Here is a 19,963-nt window from a genome sequence, read left to right on the forward strand (position 1 = left end):
TGCTGGTGACACATAAGGAAGTAGAAGTATATATTCAAAGAGGAATAAAAAAGCAAAAAATTCAATTAGTTTACTTGTAATTTAAGTCAAAGGTAAATGCTCCTACTGAGGAAATCATTTTTTCAATCGAAAGGACGTCAGTGGACCACACCAATGATTTACTAATGGCAGATTACACCGAAAGGTCCAAAGCCCATCAAATTCTAATCACCGCTCTGCTAAAATTGATTCATTTACTAAAATTCATTTGTTAATTCTTTGCGCTAAAGTCTTCGTCTAATGAGTAGGGACAGTTGCCTAAAATGAAGACCATTCAATTTACAAACATAGAAAACGCCAGCTTGTGTCTGTCTCAGCATCTGCCACAGTATGTTCTTTGGAATATAAGCAACTCTGAAATGCTGTTTTTTTAAAAAGTTTGGGGTCAAGTGAGTCTGAGATGCTGCAAGTCCAGCCTGTCCCAGGGTCAAGGTTACTGCTCATTAGCATATTAGGGGTTCTGATGGCCTCTCAATAAGGAATGAAGTGTAAACGTAATTGTGTTGGGAGGTAAGACAACATGATTTTCATTTTCCTTTCCTGGAAGAAGGCATCAAACCTCCACGAGGTGAAGTGACTTACTACAAAGTCACCGAGAGGGAGCTTGAAACTTCGATTCCAAAGCTAATGTTTTGTTCAGTCGTAAGGCTCCAATAACCAAGCTTCTGGTCATGACTTTGAAAGCAAGCTAAGTTAAGGCAAAGAAGCAAATAAAAGGCTCAAACCACAGAATCCCAAGCTACGGGCCCTAAGAGAAAACAGATCTAACAAAATGAAAACTCGCCCACGAGTTTCTAACTGTAATGGGAGTTGCTTGCAACTGACCTTGTCACAGCTCACTGATAATTACAGGGTACCCACCTGGACAGAGCAGCCCGTTAGAATTATATCAGATCTTACATTTCTCTAATGGCAAAAGCAATCTATTGTCTTCAACTACTAAAGTGCTAGAAAACAGGTCTGGTACACTTCTGGGGTTGCTGCTGCTTTTTTAGAAAGCAAAACGGGCATGGGGTGTTGAGCTCGGTGAGATGGTCATTAAATGCCTGCTGTTATATCAATATCCGCAAAAACGATGTCAGGTACTTGTTCTCCATTGCCAAGGGCATTTAATTTCTAGAATTATAGAATTTAGGAATGGGGAAGGACTGATCTATAAAAATGGGCAGCACAAATGAAATTCTCCCATCCTTAGAGGTATTTTCAAAATAAAGATGTGCAGTGACTTCCCTAAGGCTTCCCTGTGGCTCTTTGAGACAGAAGCTGGTTTGAGAGGATGTCTGCTGCTTCTCAATTAGATGATCCATGATGGAAGCATAGGAGACACAGTGAAAACTACTTTTTAAAGGTTAAAAATAATTCCCATGTTTCTGTTAGCGGCTGACCCACATCCTCTCCTTTGCGGTAGGCCCGCTGACATCAGAGCTCTACGCCACCGCGGTGCCCACGAGAACTCTCTCAGCAGCTCTCGGATGCTCAGGACCCCGCGGGTTAAACTGGGGGGCGCATTACCTTCCGAAGCAGCCGTGGCACCTGCCCTCCCGTTCAATGTAGTTCCACAGGCCGATGGACTGTCCGTTCAGGAAAGCCTCCCCCATGCAGCCTTTAAAATGGGTGACCTTCACAGCAGGTGACTTCTGATGTAAACAAACAAAGCAAACACACCCCACGTGGATTGGGGGGGAAAGGAATACATTCTCGTGGGCTCAAAACTCCCTCCTGGGAGCTCAAGTCAAACATCCAAAGTTTGAGAAGACAACACTCAGAAAAATGGCTGGGTTGTAATCACTGGATTTCCTTGCAATTATTAAGTGGAATCTTGGAATGAGTGACCACCAGACAGGATCTCAAGGATCACTTCAGTCTCCGGGGTCCCCAGAGAGGAGCCCCTTTTACAGATGAGGAAACAGAAGCTCAGAGCATGTTGGTCAGTGGCAGGGGCCTGGCTGGGACCGACACCCTTACTCTCAGAGCCCCGAACCAAGTCCAGGTGACTCAACCCATCCAGTAAGGGGATAGCCTACCGGTATAATAAAATAAATACCACCGGCTCTGGTGCTAACACTAAATAGCATTAATCTACCACCAGAGTGGGCATGGCAGTAAGAGAAATTACAGAAAGGAATGCAAAATACTGAATTTTCTGTGCCAGTCCTGGAAAAGAAATTCAGATAGCAAAATGAACCACTGGCTTCTTTTCCATTTATGCTCTTTATTCAGCAGGATCCTTTGCTTTATAAAACCAGCCCAACTCTGCAAATTTACCGTCATTGAGCAAGATAATGGAAATGAGAAGTATTCATCTGTTGGGAGATGATCAATAATTTAAACATACTAGTTTTACATGTAGGTGAAAGTAGCCCATCAGATCCGTTCTGATGACGCAGGGAATGTTACCTTGATCTGTCCTCCGAGCCCTCCAACAAACATTAGTGTGGAGTTGTTTATATCTAGGACGTTCGCTGCTCCGGGGGATTTACTTGTTTTCATTGGTGGCTTTTCAATTGCACTCATTTCCTTTACACTCAGGGAGCCAATGTTTCCAAATCTAAGGGTCACAAAGAATTGCAAAAAGAACACTTTGAGTATTGTAAGTCTGTCAGCAGATATACACCCTTATCCACAGTCTCCAGCTGCTTCTCCCCACCTTCCCTGAAGCGGTCCCCCACTTCTTCTGCTCTTGCCTACCCCGACCCCAGTTGGTTCACAAAGCCTTGTGGAAAAGGCCTTTTTTTTTTTCAGATTTTATTTATTTATTCATGAGAGACACACATACACAGAGAGAGAGAGAGGGGCAGAGACACAGGCAGAGGGAGAAGCAGGCTCCATGCAGGGAGCCCGACGTGGGACTCGATCCCGCCCTGGGCTGAAGGCAAGCGCTAAACTGCTGAGTCCCCCGGGCTGCCTGAGAAGGTCTTCTAAATCATAAACTACATCATGCTACCTCTTTACTTAAGCCAATTACAGATAATGAGTCAACTCCTATCTGAAACAGTCTACTGTCTTCAATGTTACTCCATTTCCATAAATAACAAGGCAAAAGACAAGGATTCCCAGCAATAACACACCATCAGCAACAAACCATAATATCATGGACAAGTAAAAAGATATACCCAAAAGTGCTTAAAAGGAGATCCCTCTGGAGAGGGGCTTTACGAGGATGAATTTTGCCTTGTGTCTGAATTTTAGGAAACCACACTCCCTTCTTGGATCCTGCCCTTCCATCCTCTTCTACATGCACACCCACCTGCCACATGGAATTTCTACCCTGGTGCCCCTGGTTCTGCTCTACTGGGGAGAACACAATGTATTGGGCTGGCCCTCTCAGCGTTAGAGCCAACATTCTAAAGGTAACTAACTTTCAACCTTTTTCTTCTTATGATTGTTGATTGTGGTAACAAAGTTCACTTCTTCGGTAATAAAGGGGGAAAAAAGCCCTTAATTCTATAGTTAAACTAAACCAACGATCTGTCCTTTTATTATAATCTGACTTCCTGGAAGTTTCAAAGACTATTGTATGATGTGACAAACATATTACAAACCTCAAAGATACAGTTTGAAAAAGAGAGACAGGTGGAGAGAACTTTCTCTGCTACCTGGTTACATAGATACTGTGCCATCTGTTGTCATCAATGGGGAAGTCTGGAAATTCCAACCGCGTTGATCCGGAGCCCATATCCCAGAGAAAGGCCACCTTCCCTCGCCGCATCTCCACCGCCATGAAATCAGCCTGGGGTGCGGGCATGAGCTGGGATGAGTTTTCATGCCAATTGTTGTGTGACTACCCAAACATGTTAGAGAATGAGCTCCTAGGGCATTTTCCCTATTCTTAGATAACAAAACAAAAACCCTGTCTTTTGTCTTTAAATGCGCCCCCTCACTGGAGCTAGAACATCAGTGTTCTAGACGGAGTGTTGGAGACGGTTAAGCCATCTTTGGATATCAGTGCCTCACCACCCTTGCTCTGCATGGCCCTCCACAGTGCCTTCCAGAAAGTTCTCCAAGAACACTCACTGGGGGGTCAACGGTAGCCTACAGGAAACATGAGGGAACACACTGAACTTATTTATTTATTTGCTCCATCTGAGAAGGCAATAAACAAACATGAAATACCCAGTGAGACAGGAGCCATGAAATCCCCTATCAGGAACTTGCATGTATTCTGCACCATAGTTCCCAAGAATGTTTCAGAATTTGTGCTTCTTAATATATTTCTGCTCTCACAATCCCAAGAGTTCAGACCCATTCCCACTGGCAGCCAAAGGTGTCAGTGGTCTTCCACAGGGGACTTGCCCCTATGGGAACCACTGGACTCTTGTTGCATTGAAGAACCCGAGTGAGGCTGGACAATTCTGATATGCCCCATAGGGTACGCACCTCCACTCCTGCTAACCACCACCCAGATCCACTTTACATACCAGCGGCTACACTCGGTGGCTAAAGAGGTTGCAGAAGACATTAGGAAATCCTACCTCACAGCTAGCAGTTAAGACCCTCTCAAAATCGCCGCCCTCCTCGCATGCATTCAGTTTTGTCCTGTGTGTTTTTAATTTAATGCCACTAGTTTCACACAAGAGCTTAGCTCCCTTAGAAAGATTAGTGATTTCACCAGGGCCCTGTTTTTGTTTTGTTTTGTTTTCCATCAAAAAACCCTGCCAATTCAGGAAATACACACATTCATAAGAGATTCACTGTTACTTTCTGCAAGACCATACTCACACTGGTGCTGCTCCCGAGGTAAAAGAGAAGGTTATCGGGTTCACTTGTCTTGACATTCAGTGTTAAGGTGTTATAGTTAGTAGAAGAAATCGGAGGCTGGTAGGCCCGGATACAATCTCTGTCGGCTGACACGGCGACTTTAATCTGTAAGAGGAAAGGGAGGTGTCCTAATCACTTAGTGACACACGTCGGCAGCACGCCAGGAGTTCAAAAGTGCTGTTCCATAACCGATTTTCACTGGAAGGCAAGGTTCCTCTTCTTGATTAAACATAATACTTTGTGTTTCATAGACTGAAAGATCAGGTGGTGATGAAAATTACTTTATTTGGTGAACTATTTAAATATGGAAAAGTCAGTCTTGAAGTTTGAAGAGTATGTGATGTAGGAAATGGTCTCACTCATGTGAGACTTAATTCCTTAAGACAAGGAGCTTATCCAGATTAGCTTGGAATCTTTACACCTGACACAGGGAGGATATTTGATGACCATCTGTCACATAAACGAAGGGATAATCTATTTATACATTCAGCAAATATTTATAGAGCAACTTTTGTACTTACTACACATTTCTCCAAGTAAGTATTTGCATATATTTCTTATATTAGCTTTAACGATTATACGTTTGTATTAATCAGAGCTTTTAGAAACTTGCATCCAGCGTATGCTTATTTGGTGGCTTTAATTGAAAGTTAAACCAGAAACCAGGGCTCATGTCAACCTACAGCCATTTTCAATATTGAGGCCAGTCAGGGGAGGGGGGAGTTGAAGACTCCAGAACTCCTTTCTCTTAGCCAGAAGGGATCAGGCTGATGAACAGGAGACCAGAGGTCACATTTGTCTTCCATAAATCCCCAGTAGTGTGGCAACTGTATATTCTCTTGAAAGTCTTTTATTTCCCTGAAATGCCTCTCCTATAGAGCACAACCAATGCCATATGCTATGGAATGCTGTAAAACATTTTTCCCAGTTTGTACTTGTCCAGCTGTCAAGTGTTTTATGCATTTAGTGACCTGGATTGGTGAGCATTTGTGTGTGTACAGACTATGGTATCAGACTCCTGGACAATGAGGCTCATAGTGTGCAAACATTCTGAGGAATACTTGGATTATTAACACCGGGTTGGTAAAATGATGGCCGTAATGCCATACTCAGCCAAGGAAACTCAGACGTAAACACTTAGGCCACGAGCTCTAGGATTGCTAACTAATACTTGTGGATTGTTATGTCTAGGCTATAATTATCAATCTCCATAAAGACATGAGATCTCTTTGCTAACAACGTTTTGAAACATGTTGAACAAAACAAAAAACAAAGAAAATGAGACTAATTAAATATACTTAAATATACTGTCCAGGGCAAGAGAAGGCATTTTCGAGAAAAAGCATAGGCATCATGAATAAAAGTCAGTAAGTTGTTACTTAAAATATATATGTTTAAGTGAATACACTTAACACAAAGTTCTAAATGTACTACAGACAGGGCTGTGAGAAATGTAGGAGGTAAGAGCTGAGTCATTAGCAGTCCAGGGGACCGGGGCGACCGTCCCCTCTATGGGAGTCCCCTGAGACCATGCACAGAAGCCCACACTCACAGAAGCTGCTTGCTTCCGGGCCTGGTTGATGAGCAGTTTGATTTCTGAAAGGTTTCTGTTCAGGTTCTCTTCTAATATCTTCAAAGGCTTCAACCGATCAAATAAAAGGCTGGCTTGTGTTTCTGCATCTTTAACTCTTCTTCTAGCTAGCAGAGCTAGCAAGAATCAAGCCGCAAGGAAGTTGGTGGCAGAGAGGAAACAGGAGAAATGAATTCTATATTACCAACGCACTGAGTAAAATAGACTATCCTAATAATCAAATCCATGCATGGCGGTTGAATGCCTCAACCCCTGAGTTCTTCAAGTATCAACTGTATTTACCAAAACGTCAAGGATTTGATGCAAAGATGCATATAACTTCTGCCTCCCCAAGAACCCCCACCCCCCAGAAAGAGCTTACTGTTAACTGGAAGCCTTACCAACAACACAAATAGTCAATTAACGTGGTTTGTATGTTACATGTATTCTATACTATATTCCTACAATAAAGTAAGCTGGACAAAAGAAAATGGTATTAAGAAAATCATAATGAAAACGTGTTTTCTGTAATATATTCATTTAACAACAGCAAAAAAAAAAAAAAAAAAAAAAAAGTCTGTGTATAATGGACCTGCACAGTTAAACCTGTGTTGTTCAAGGGTCAACTGCATATGAGAAATGCACGAGCACCAAGCATTACCCAAGGCCCTTCTCTTTCTTGATAAATGTAAATCTAGATATTACTGCATTTTTATTCTGTATGAATGCTGCTTGTCAACAAGACACCGGCGTACACCTGGCAAATTCAAAATCTCACAATGCAAGCTTTCCTAATGGGAAGGGAGACCATGACGTACTGGTCATTGAGGAGTCCTGTAGAAGTTGGTTGGTTTCTTGTAAGGTGGCGTTAACCCTGGACAGGTCAGTTGATGTGTTCAACAGCTTCTGGCTTAATCCTACCACGTTCTTCAGAGTGTTTGCCGCGCTCTGATTTACAGATATGGCCAGCTCTTTGATTCTGGTTCCTTTGTCTCTGACACCTGAAATAGATTTATAGGCAAGCACGCACCCCTGTGGTTATACATGGGGGAAAACCAGAAACCACAATAAACGTTAACGTTTCATGGAAACATGTTACAGTATTTCTTATTGGCTGCTGAAGACAAATGGGGCTTCTGGGTTTTTAATGATGGTATTAAGACTGCATACGCTATGCCTTTCTGCTCCCTTTTAGGAACCAATGAAATAATTTTGGTAACAATCCTCTGTATTGAAATTTCAATATGCAATGAGATCATGAAAGCACCTACTAATCACCTGTGCTCAGATTTTCAAATGTTAATAAGCTAAACTTCTTTATTTGTTCTCCCTTCTATCACTCCCTTCTCATGTTCATTAAATACCTTCTTCAAACTACTTTGTGTGTGGATAAGAAAGTTGGGGAATTTAAATTTGTAGGTAAGATGGGCGTGTCATAGGCTAGAGGAAGCGGTATTTGCCCACAGTGTCAACTGGCTGCTAGACGGAACAGCAGAATAGAGACTAAATGGTCACTATCAATAAAGTAGAGTTCAGTTATTTTAGAAAATCTGCATGATGATTTTTTTAAAGGCAGTAGTATTCATCTTTAAAGTATCCATTCACAAATAGGACAAAAATGAACACTGGAATCTGGATAAAGATTACATAGGTTTCTTTTTACTCTTACAGCAGCTTTTCTGTAAGTTTGAAATTACTTCCAAATAAAAAAGGTGTTTTTCTTTTTAAGGGCGGGGGGATTGGAAGAAGGGGTAGAAAGAGAATCTCAAGCAGACTCCATCCCCAGCACAGAGCCCGAATGGGGCTTAATCTCACGTCTCTAAGATCATGACCTGAACCAAAATCAAGAGTTGGACACTTAACCAAGTGAGCCATCCAAGCACCCCTAAAAAGGCACTTTTCAGTGTTTAATCAACATACATCATGTGTTCTTTAAAAAAAAAAAAAGCTGGGGGGAGGAAAAAAGAGAAAGAAAGAAGGAAGGAAAGAAAGAAAGAAAAACTTTCAAGTCAGAAAACGCTTCCATGTTTAAGGTGAGAGGGCAGTCCAAAGGGCCCAAGCCCAGCTCCCCACAGTAGTTCCCACGTGTGCAAGGGGAATCCGCAGAGAGAACTCTGGAGTTGTTTGTTTTCTTAATAATCCTTGTAAGGCTTATTAAGAAAAAAAGGAGAAGGCTGAGGGAATGTAAACAATGCACTACAGATCGATTCATTTGTATTACACTTTACAAAGGTATCCCTATTTCGGACTGTAATGGATAGTGCAGCTCTAAACCATCAATACTCATGTGATTTATGAGCTTATTTTAGAATGCTTTATTGCCTCATGAAGGAAGATCACCAAGCAAGAGCTCTGTAATTGCTCACATTTATAATGAATCTAGCATCTTCCCTTAGAGCGGGAACATTCAGCTCCTTGCTGACTTCTCTGAATGACCCTTTCATTCAAGGGACATGTCAAGCCATTTTAAAAGAAGCAATTCACGGTAGCATCAAGTCTCCCAAGGCGTTTGCTTTTCAGAGTATGATTCTAGCATTCCAATGCAGGTGCTCTGGAGTTATTTAAAGCATAGTTATCTTCACTTTCAAGTCCTACTCCTCTGCAGGTAAAAACTCTATCCATCTTGGTCTCGATTTTGAGCAAGGGCGGTTAATCAGGCTTGCAGCAGGACTTCCTTCTGCTCCTGTGTAATGGCTTTCCAATGAGGAAACATTAATTCAATCAAGAACCCCCTTTCCACTTACCTCCAGGAATTGCTCTGAGTAATAAGAGTGATTCATTGGTCTGCCTAGTAATTGTATCCACATCCTCTTGAAATCTATTTGCTGTATTTTTCAATTCATTCAGTTTCAATGTGATACCTGTTTAAGGGGGGAAAGTGTCCTCTTTAAGGGGAGCCTACTCAAAAGTTGTCTAGGCAATAGTTTCCCTCATCACTCTGACCATCCACAGAATCAATGGCTTTCTACAGAGACACCCCCCCCCAATATTGAAATTTTTCCAACAAGTCTTAGCATCACTCATTATACATATTAAGAGTGTTTTCAGCTTGCTTGGTCTTTTTTTCCTCTTTTGCTTGTTGCACTTCTCCCTAATAGTTCTTCTTAAATTGCATGTCCAATTTAATTAGAGCTCAGTGAAGACTTGGGTTTAAATCCCGCAGTCTTAGTCACTAACTTCCTGTCCACATCTAAATCTTATCTATCTTTCTGGGTTGTAAAACATTGTTGTGCTTGAGAATCTTGCCTCAGGGCACCCCTACTCCCCCTCCCCACCCTCTCACCACAGGACAGGTGCTCAACTCAGCCTCCTTCAAGTCTGATCAAAGCTGTTGGATCAAAGCTTTTACTTTTAATATTTCTATTCATAATACATAGTCATGTCTTGATGCTGGACACATGGTTAAAAAAATGAATTATGGATAAAATACCTGATGAACACAATGGTTCTGCCCACAATTTTAATTGCCAGAAAGTTGATTATTTGGTGGCCTCTGACATACCTTTTGCCGTGTAAGCTGAGACCACAGCCCATCAATACTGATGCTAGAGTTTGTGTTTAAATTGCTCTATGATCCAGCATTAGGGACTTTCTCTAGCGTGAGATGACGACATAAATTGTGTCACTCACAGAGAAACAAAAAAATATGCATACATCCGTGCCCTTGACTCAGACAGCTACGGGTGGATCCAGTACTGGGCATGGAAGTGGTCTGAAAGGGCCTTTGTTTACAGCCCACTTTCTAGTCCTATAAAAAAGGACTTGATATTTTTGATCTATTAGAATATATTAAGGTGAAAAGTATATGTTCTAAAACTCGTATGTTTTTCTCATACAACTGATTCCTGCTGCCATTTTGTGTGGTGCTTACTGGACCGGCAGCCCTTATATATGCCAAATCACTGCTTACTGAACCCTTCAGGAAAAACTAACCGCATAGGTATTTTTGTTATGAAATTGATAAATCCATTGTGATTGAAGTCAATAATGATTTAATGAGAAGCTACCATGAAGTTAACATTATATTAGCCCTGTTTGGCAAAACTGGCAAAAGGAATATATCACACATAATACAACTGTTCAAGAAACTGTGAAACAGTGCAAGATGAATAGAGGAGAACATGAAACCAAAGAGAACTTGACACACACTGTGCAATGGTGACAGCCCACGAGCTGAAGCCATGCATAGGGGATTTAGATACAGAGAAGGCTTAATGAGTCTATGGGAGACTAGAGGTACCCACACATTAAGAGATAGCACTAACACAAAAATTTAAAAATTTAAATTATATGATGTTTCTATGATAGGAAATTGGAATGTCACTGTGACAAAGGATTGTTCACTTTCAAATTGCTCCAGGAAAGGAAAATGTTCCAGCAGTATGCTCAAGATTCATACTCACTCTGCTCATAGATCCAGTCCAAGCTAGAAACTTACCTTGATGCTTTCTGCTCAGGCTGTTGCCTTCTTTTAGAAATCTGGAACTGCGCTGAAGAGCCACTTTCCCATTAGAAACAAGGGATTCTGAGAACTGGGAAACAGGACAACTTAAACAAGGCAATGGGGGTGGAGGAGGGGCAGGTGGCCTCTCACTGGAGATGGGGACAGCAGCTCTATCAGAATAGCCTCTGGTCTAGTTCCCAACATGGGAGTTCACTAGATAATGGGTAGGGATGATTTAAATTGTCTTAATTCATGGCTGAGGAGAAAGAACACATTTTTAAATATATGAAGACAAAAACCAGACATTAAATGAAGATTTCTCCAGAGATAAGAAAGGAAGTCTCAAGTAGATATCAGGGAGCATTATCCTTTTGCTATAAGAAATTGTGAGATTTTCCTCCTTTCCACATCACCAGTCCCTAGTCTTCGTAAAGAAGTATTTATGACCTTAAAGGGTGCCTAGGTGGCTTAGTCAGTTAAGTAGCTGGCTTAGACTCAGGTTATAAGTCAGGCCCTCTCTCTTCCTCTGCCCCTCGCCCCCTGCTCATGTGTGCTCTCTAATAAATAAACCAATAAATAAATAAATAAATAAATAAATAAAATCATTAAAAAAGAAAAAGTAGTATTTATGACCTTAGGTAATGAAACCCTATATCACATAATGCCAGAGACAAATATCGCAGCAGACAAGAATGTGGACAAGCATGAATTTAAGCCACAGAATCTCTGCTCAGCACCTTCTAGAACTATCTCCCACAGCGCCTAGGAAAGGAAGGCAGCCCCCAGGGCATCTCTCACCAGGCTCGCTGTAGTCACAGTCTTGAGAGCATCTTCTGCCACTTTCTCTGACTCTTCAATCAGGCTCCGGATGTTGGAATGGACGTGGGTTGCGCTGGTGGCATTCAGGGACACATGTCTAACGCTGCCAAGGCCACTATGTAATCAGCATATTTGTGAATATTAGCAGAAGCCAAATGGGACTTGCCCCTTATTCCTGAAAGCTCCCTAGTTTCTACCCTTGGGAAAGTATTAACAGGGAATAACTACGTAGGGATTCTTCTGACTCCAAATGTAATCCTTGTAAGCAGTAGCTATAGTGTCACCGTAACACTCAGAAGTGCTGCTTAATTAACACCCGAAGAAGGGACTCTTGACATTTTCCATGGTTTTAAGGGTCCACCAGTTTCCGCCAGCTGCCCACAACATTCTTTCACTTCTGTTCCACCCCCCTGCATAGTCTGGGGGGCTGCCCTGCGGGTTTGCATTGGCTGCAATCTCTCCTGCTGCAGTACTTGCTAATTTTCGAAAAGCTTCCCTAAGCATATGTAAGGATGTCGAATCCTGTTCCCCAAAAGGCACAGGCCAAGTTGATGACATTCACCAGAGGTCTTGGAGGAGGATTAGATAATATTTCAATCATCTGAACTTCACTCTTACAAGTGGGCGAATCACTTATGAACCTGCCAACTGGTAATGGTGCAATTTCATCCAGTTCATTCTATCTTGAAAATGAAATCTGACAATTGACACATCTTTGCCTGCTGAGTAACTCACTTCATTTTCTTCCTAAGGCTATCGAGTGGAGTGATTCCCAAACCAGACACCAGCAGTTACTACTTGATTGGCAAGATTGGGTGACTTATAAATAAAAGATAATATTATTTAATTTTGTGTATCATACCAAATTGCTCTTACTATTTGTGCTAGGTAATATGGGTTCTGTGCTGGCTATGTATGTAAGGCAGATTTTTTTTTCTCTTTTGGGAAATAATGAGGGCTGATGAAAAGAGAGAGGCTGAGATTCTAATTCTATTTTCTATTACAGATTCTTATGGCGCGTGTAGGCGGTAATACTCAATGCGGCACATGATTTATACATTCTATCGTATCATTTTTAATTGCTTTCATTGTGTGAGCTAATCTTTTATGGCAGCATTACTCAATCTTTTCCCTCCCACAAAACACACCCAACACACAGCAGCATACAGCATATTCCCAGTGTGCCCAGACTTTTTCTACCTTGACCTGAAACAAATTTTAAAGAAATAAACTTACCAATTAACTTACAATATCCTGTACATCTCCGATAAGGCTGAAACACTAGTTCCTTCATTAGCTGTACATTAGATAACATGGGGATCTTTAAAAATATGACAAAGCCCAAGTCACATCTAGACCAATTAAGTCACAGCCTTTGAGAGGAAGGCGGGCAAGGGGACAGATGTCTCCATATTTTTGAGGTTCCCCAGGCTATTCCAAAGTGCAGACAAATTTGAGAACCACTGTACTCATGTCATGCTTCTCGTTTAGAGGCACTTTGTAACAAGCTGAGCACATACTTAACAAATGCTAAAAACATATATTAAAATAACTGTAAGATAACAATAGACCTTCAGGAAGTCAAAAATAAAGGGGATTAGCGTCTTCCAGTGTGGGCAACCAAACCTCCCTCCACGTATAAAGCCGGCCAAATCACACACTCCAGAAGGACGGGATCTGTAAAGAAATTGATGGCTTCGTTCTGTCCAACCTAACAAAACCCTGAGGGCTTAGCAAGGCCTTACGGGCTTGATATCACAGCTAGTATTTGTTTTACTCGTCTCTGGTTCAGCACGCATTTTTCTTTCACATGCAGAAGGAAAACTAGCGTTACCGGACATGGGAGGAAATCCTCTTTGCCACGCGAAGAAAATAGGAGTCTTCATTCATAGACAAAGGAAGAGGGACTCAACACCGTGACCAGAAGAGCCCTTCTTACGCTCTTTGCTCAATGGACCACCTGCCCTGGGGTTTCCTGCAAGGTGTGCTCTCACCTGACCAGGGCACCTGCTAGTCTCTGGAGCTCAGCTGCGTGGTCCTCTGCTCTGTAGACAAGGTCAAGCACTCTCCTTTTGGACATCTGCATGACCAGATCATCTACATGGTGCCTGATTTTGGCAGTCCACAGAAGTAGCTCATCCCGGTGGCGCTCTAACTGCTACATAGAGAAGTTCGTAACGTGAGTATATATGCATCTGTGTAACAGTGTATACGCATGTGCATGTGTGTGAGGCGTGTGAAGATTCTCTGAGCTGTAACTTACTGCCAGGGCATCTCGTGCCACCTCTGAATGAGTAGTGACAGCATCTAGCAATCTTCTCCCTCTGGCAATTAGCATCAAGGTCAAGTTTTGTTCTTCTTGAACACGTAGCTTCTTATCCTGCGGCAAAAATCATCTTTGAGGAGGCTTCAGAAAGCGAGCCAGCTTCTGAATGTTAGTGCCTGACACTACGTCCTGCAGTTAGTACGTGGGGCTCAGTTTTTTAAAAGAAGCCAACAGATATTAGTGACATAGGAGAACGCGGCTCCCTGCTCTCACTGAGAAGGAAGGAGACCATCCTCAGGAAGACTCACATTGAACTCTTGCAGGTTGGCCTGGGCAAGGTGCACCAGGCGGTTGCTCTCCTGGGTCTTCACCTCTGCCTCCCTCACGAGGTCTCCGGCTGCCTGCAGCTCACTGTTGTGTTTTGAAAGGAGGCTGCTTGCTGCTGCTTTTAATACCTCCAACTCTCTCTGTGGCTCTTGGCAATTCTTCTGAATTTGTAACAATAAATCTTCAGCAGCCCTATTAAATAGAGACGGGTTATGTCGTAAGTAAATGAACAACGCTCATTTCATGAACTGATAGTGAAAGAATCTACATTTCCATACCTTGTGTCTTCTTGCAACCATAAGTGGTACATCATCACCTCTTAAACAAGGATGTAAGTTTTTGTAAGTTTTCTTTTTTTTTTTTTTTTTTTAAGACAGAGAGAGAAGGTGCAGGGGAGGGGCAGAGGGGGAGAGAGAAGCAGACTCCCCATTGAGCAGGGAGCCGGACATGGGCCTCAATCTCAGGACCGTGCCAGGATCATGACCTGAGCTGAAGGCAGATGCTTAACCACCTGAGCCACTCAGGTGCCCCAGGAAGTAATTTTTCTAAGACAGCAGCAGGCATGGCATATTTACACTTTATCCTCAACAACCTATCTTTATTCACAAACTTAACATATTTTAGTAAAGGAATTAAAAGAAATCATCTCTGTGCATCTGGATGCAGAAAACTGGGGCTACAAGTCTGTGACTGATGAAAACTATCATCCTGCTTTGTAGGACAGCAAGAAATTGAAAAGAGGCTATTCAGTAATTCGCTTCATTTGTATGAAGTTACCAATGTATTTATAGGACATAAAGTTTTTTCCACGGTCAGTTAAAAAATAGATTTTATAAAAACTGAAAATCCAAATGCCAGAAAGATCTAATTTGTACCACTGGAAAGAGCAAGCTTTATGAAATTGAAAGATAGCATATTTGCAAAAGAATAGGAAAACCTATCAAATTGCTTGTTTAAATTAATTTTGAATTTAAAGTTACACATGATAATAAAATTTTCACACTATAAACCTTTGTACGGGTTGAACATATCCAATTAACTTCCTGCTTTGTCAGGAGAACTTTGAAAAACTTCATGGGAAATTCCTTGTAAGTCGCTCTCAGCTTTCATAGATATCAGATTGCTGGCCTAGGACACAATAGAAAACATCTTCCAAAGGTATACTTAACTCTGACATGGTTAGAACATCACCAGGAATTATTTGAACATTCTTATGATCCTTCATGATAATAAGATGTCACAGTACGATACAGGCAACAAGAGCTAAAAGTACACAGGAAAGTAAACCCAATATATTTCTAATGTCTGACCATGGATCACTTCATCCCGTTAAACAGAGTATCTAAGAAATTTTAAAACAGAGGTCAATTTTTTATCTATGAAGTGACTTTGCCACCTAAACTGTGATCATTGATATAGTCATCAATGACTTGATAAAGATTAAAAACAAAAAACCTCAGCAGCACTCTTCATTTCTTCCTGCAAAATTTGTTCAATGAATCCAACTATACCAGTGTTTCTCAAACTACATTCCTCCACTGCACTAAAATCCCATGAGCTGGAGGCAGGGTCTGCAAGAAAGAGCACTGAGGTGAAGTTAGGTGCTCTCTAAGTTCCTCTAGGAGATGCACCACGCACACCAGCATACTAAAAGTTTTGAGAAGACTTGCAGTGAAGACCTTGAATCCCCTGAGTAGACACTGTCATTCCCAAACTTATATAGCCACAGGACACATCTCTTTCTTTCTTTCTTTTTTTTAAAGATTTTATTCATTTAAGAAAGAGAGAAAATGAGCAAGAGTGCACACAAGTGGGGAGCAGGGGCAGAGGGAGAGGGAGAACCAGACTCCCCACTGAGTAGGGAGCCTACTCAAGCGGGGCTTGATCCCATGACTCTAAGATCATTGGCCTGAGCCGAAGGTGGATGTTTAGCTGACAGCCACCCAGGTGCCCCAGGACACATTTCTTTAATGAAGTGTCTTTGGAGAGCTCTGGGGACACCAGCATGGAAAACAGCTGGGAAGCACAGCTACGAATGATGATGTATAGTGAGTGTGCGGTAAAGGGTACGGTGTACAGCAGGGAAACAGCAGGCCGGAGTCAGCTCTCCTTTGCCAGCCCTTGGGGAATGTCTGCAAGCATTCCCACTGTTCCCTAACTCATGGGTGGTTCACTGCCTCGACCATTTGTGCAAGCAATGTGTTTTTTGCTGAACGCCTGCTTTCCTTCGGAGAGTCTGGAATTTGGTACGTGCTAGGTAGAGGGTGATATGGGACCAGGTCCCAAATAAAAACCTTGGATGCTGAACTTCTAATAGGCTTCCCTGAGAAGAAACACCCCACATGTGGTGCTGTGTTTACAATGTTGGGGGCAGGGTGTGCTGTGACCCCCTCATGAGGGGGAGAGAGCTTAGGGAGGGCTGTGTGGATTCCTCCAAGCTCCACTATGTCTTCTTCCCTCTGTATCCAGCTCGCATCCTTAATACATCACCTCAGAAATCTTGGCCATGAGTCCTGAGGGCCCTAGGGAAACTCATTATGGCAGTGGTATTGGGGACACCAATACAAGCATGATAAATAACTGGAAGGTGTGGTAAGTATTCTCATTTATAAAAATGCCATACTTCAGGATGCATGACCATTTTCTAAGAGTTATAATAAAAAAAGGTGATGCATAATTCCTAAAATAATCCATGAAATTTGAAATGGCATAAATACACAGGGATTATCTATGGAAAATAGGAAAGAGGAGGCCAGAGAACTCATTTTAAACTTAGTTTTTAAAAATATAAGTAAAATCATGACTAAAGATGGCTTTTAAGTTAAAGAGAGAGAGAGCAGCAATCTCGTGGATAACTTTATTCCAGATAGAAACAGAAGAGCTTCAACAACAGAGAAAGGGTGGGGTGGAGAGCTAGCAGGTGAGGCAGGCCGGGGGGCGCTAAGGGAATTAAGTGTGAGAGGGGCCACCTGCCTTCTCTTCTTCCACACAAATGCTACTTAGAAAATGAACTCTTCCCAATGGATACGAGCTCCAAGTGGGCAAGAAGACTGTTCTCCTTTGTGTCCCCAACTCTTAGCACAATGCTTACCACCTGGGGACTCAATACATTTGATAAATGACCGAATCAATGAGTGAACTGACGTGGAAGGGTGATGGTGGGAGAGGACATCCCCACAAGTGATTCCCAACAATCTCCAGGGGATCTTCATCTTTAATAAGCTCCTCCATCGACTCTGATGTACAACCGAGGGAAGGAACAATGAGAGGACACACCATGCATGGGGGCAGGAAGCAGTGGGACCAGCCAGGGAGCCTGGACAAGCTGGAAATGGGTGGAACTGGAATCAAATACATGATATTTATATGTAATCCTGGAGGCAGCAGGGAGCTAAGGATGGTTGGGAAGCAGAACTTAGTAGCGCTGAGCCTGGAGTAACTGCCTCAACAATGATGGGTCCTGGTAAGACCTGCCTGGAGGTGTGATCCCTTTTCCCAATAGTGCCTACTGCTACCATGCATTTAGGTGAAGGGAGGATGCACAGGAGAAGTCAGGGTCATGGGAACACGATTATAACCTAGCATAGGTCTCTGACCTGGTCATTCATACTCCACCCACCCATCTTTTCTGTACTGGGTCTCAAGTGGTTCTTCCTTCTGTGTTGGGTTGAAAAAAATCACAGGGTTTAGAGTGACACTCAGATTTAGGTGCATGGTCCGGTTTCATATTATCCTGAAGATTTAACATTGGGCAGGGTACTTACAGTCTCTGCTTCTGTTTCCCCAACCTCACAAAGTGGTTGAGAGGATTATGTGACAACATGAGAGAAGTGAAGCCTGCCCTCCCTGGCTCAGATCAAGTGTTCCAAGAGGGCAGCCCTCTTCCTCATTTCCAGGGACCTCGCCTCCTCTGACCTCCCCTTGTGGCGTTTCATGATTAGTTCTGGGCCCTAACCAATATTCTAGTGATTATTCTACTAGTTCTCTCTCCAAATGCCCTCTGACATTTGTTTTTCACCTAACAAATCAACAACAATGTCAAAACCCATATTTGATGATGAAGAAAGATGTAAGCACTGTGTTGCCAGTGAAAGGATAATGGGATTGTTTTAAATTTTTAGAAAATAATTTGGAAATGCAAGTCAGGAGTCTCCAAAGGGCAGAGTCTTTGGCTACATGATTTTGCTTCTTAATATCTACCCTAATAAGATGATAGTGTAAAAATAGAGGAAAAGATTTTTGTCTAAGATGTTCATCACAACATTATTTAAAACACCAAAATGTACTAACATAGGCTAAAGATCACACTACAGAGAATGAGCTTTGATGGCACAGTGTGTAACTGTTTAAGCCCTCCTGAAGATACTTACCACAACCCAGAAGAAAGATGGCTTGAGCTACTTTACATTAAGTAATAACTGTGAAAATGCTAAGAAAAAAAAGCCTGAAAGGAAATACAAGCTCCTTGTGAGTAGGTCTAACAATTCTTTGATCTGTCACTCCTTGTGGTCGTTTTTGGCAAGAGTTTGAGCAACTGAGCTAAATCATTCTGGCATAATGTCAATGTGTCTTAGAGCTTACGGCACAGGTAATAGCCACTAAACTGTATTTTCTTCCCTGAGAATTTACTGCATTATACTTGATCTTCAATAAATATAGCATCATGAGGTTCTTTTGTTCGTGCTAGGTAGAAATGTTCTAGGGTCACCGAGAAAAACCAAACCCATGGCACAAAAATAAATATCAGCACGGACTGTATTTTATTCTGCTGAGAGTGGCTGGAACCCATAGTTTCATTTCTCTGACAATTGAGCCCCTCTCTCACAACATTCTGCCCCCAGTGAGTGCGCGCCTTCCTCCCTCTCCTCCCACAAGTCTTCCCCTCCCTCCAATCAGCATGCAAGCTCCTACCTCTAATTGATTGTGTCATGAATGGTATTTAGAAACTTACTTGAGTTCCAGCACGGCATTTTGGTGCAACTGAGTGAACTGCCTCTTCTGTATGATTTCCAGCAAAGATGTAATATTCTTTTGCATATTCTGAAGAGTAGAACTGGGTTGCTGGAAGTCTTCATCCAAGGTCTGATTTAGAGTTGCTGCTTTTTCAATAATCTCTATGGGGAAAAAAAAAAAAGTCATCCATCATTTAACGGGTTTCTCAAAAGTGGACAGCACTAAAATGGGAAGACTTAGAATCTCCTTCAACGAGGCCAGCTTTGTTCACCTAAACTGGGTTGAACCCTCAGGTCAGCCGAGGCCAACCCATATATTCCAATGTACTTTGGTTGTCCCTTATCAAAATACTCATGGACTTGAGATTACTGGTTTATATAATGCTGGTCTGGCCCAGTATCCATAAACTCGTAAGGGCTGTGGCTGCCATGTTTACCTCAGCATTTCCTGCACCTGGCACAAACATTTGCACATAGAAGCACTCCGTAAATATTTAGCACACAAATGACCCAGCAATACTTGATACTATTCTTTTTAATAAATTATTTGTTCCAATAATTTCATTACCTTTTGCCCTATAAATTCTGATTCCTATTGGATTTTGTGGTTTTTATATCCTTAAACTATAACCCAACAAGAAAAGCAAGGATGTGTTTCTGGTAGCCAGAAAACTGAAAATGGTACTTTAAAAGCCAGATCAGTTGACACATCCCAGTTGAATAGGACTAAATTAGTCTAATATTGTGGATATACTTTGGGACCACACTGAAGCCCCAAATCCCATCAG

The 19,963-nt window shown here is 42.1% G+C and overlaps 1 protein-coding gene across 1 annotated transcript in view; it reads right to left on the minus strand.

Moving 5' to 3' along the window:
- Nucleotides 1-19,963, minus strand: part of LAMA1 (laminin subunit alpha 1) — a 155,526-nt gene that overhangs the window by 23,642 nt on the left and 111,921 nt on the right. Inside the window, exons 36-48 of the mRNA XM_025429490.3 lie at nucleotides 19,175-19,337; nucleotides 14,205-14,415; nucleotides 13,894-14,010; nucleotides 13,625-13,788; nucleotides 11,610-11,745; nucleotides 10,806-10,899; nucleotides 9,112-9,228; nucleotides 7,186-7,368; nucleotides 6,350-6,504; nucleotides 4,759-4,902; nucleotides 3,636-3,769; nucleotides 2,437-2,587; nucleotides 1,552-1,676 (exon numbers count right to left, since the gene is read on the minus strand). Of these exons, the coding sequence (XP_025285275.1) occupies nucleotides 1,552-1,676; nucleotides 2,437-2,587; nucleotides 3,636-3,769; nucleotides 4,759-4,902; nucleotides 6,350-6,504; nucleotides 7,186-7,368; nucleotides 9,112-9,228; nucleotides 10,806-10,899; nucleotides 11,610-11,745; nucleotides 13,625-13,788; nucleotides 13,894-14,010; nucleotides 14,205-14,415; nucleotides 19,175-19,337 (1,894 nt within the window). The remainder of the gene's footprint in view (nucleotides 1-1,551; nucleotides 1,677-2,436; nucleotides 2,588-3,635; nucleotides 3,770-4,758; nucleotides 4,903-6,349; nucleotides 6,505-7,185; nucleotides 7,369-9,111; nucleotides 9,229-10,805; nucleotides 10,900-11,609; nucleotides 11,746-13,624; nucleotides 13,789-13,893; nucleotides 14,011-14,204; nucleotides 14,416-19,174; nucleotides 19,338-19,963) is intronic.

Source organism: Canis lupus, chromosome 7, assembly GCF_003254725.2.
Source record: "Canis lupus dingo isolate Sandy chromosome 7, ASM325472v2, whole genome shotgun sequence".
In the NCBI taxonomy this organism is placed as follows: Eukaryota; Metazoa; Chordata; class Mammalia; order Carnivora; family Canidae; genus Canis; species Canis lupus.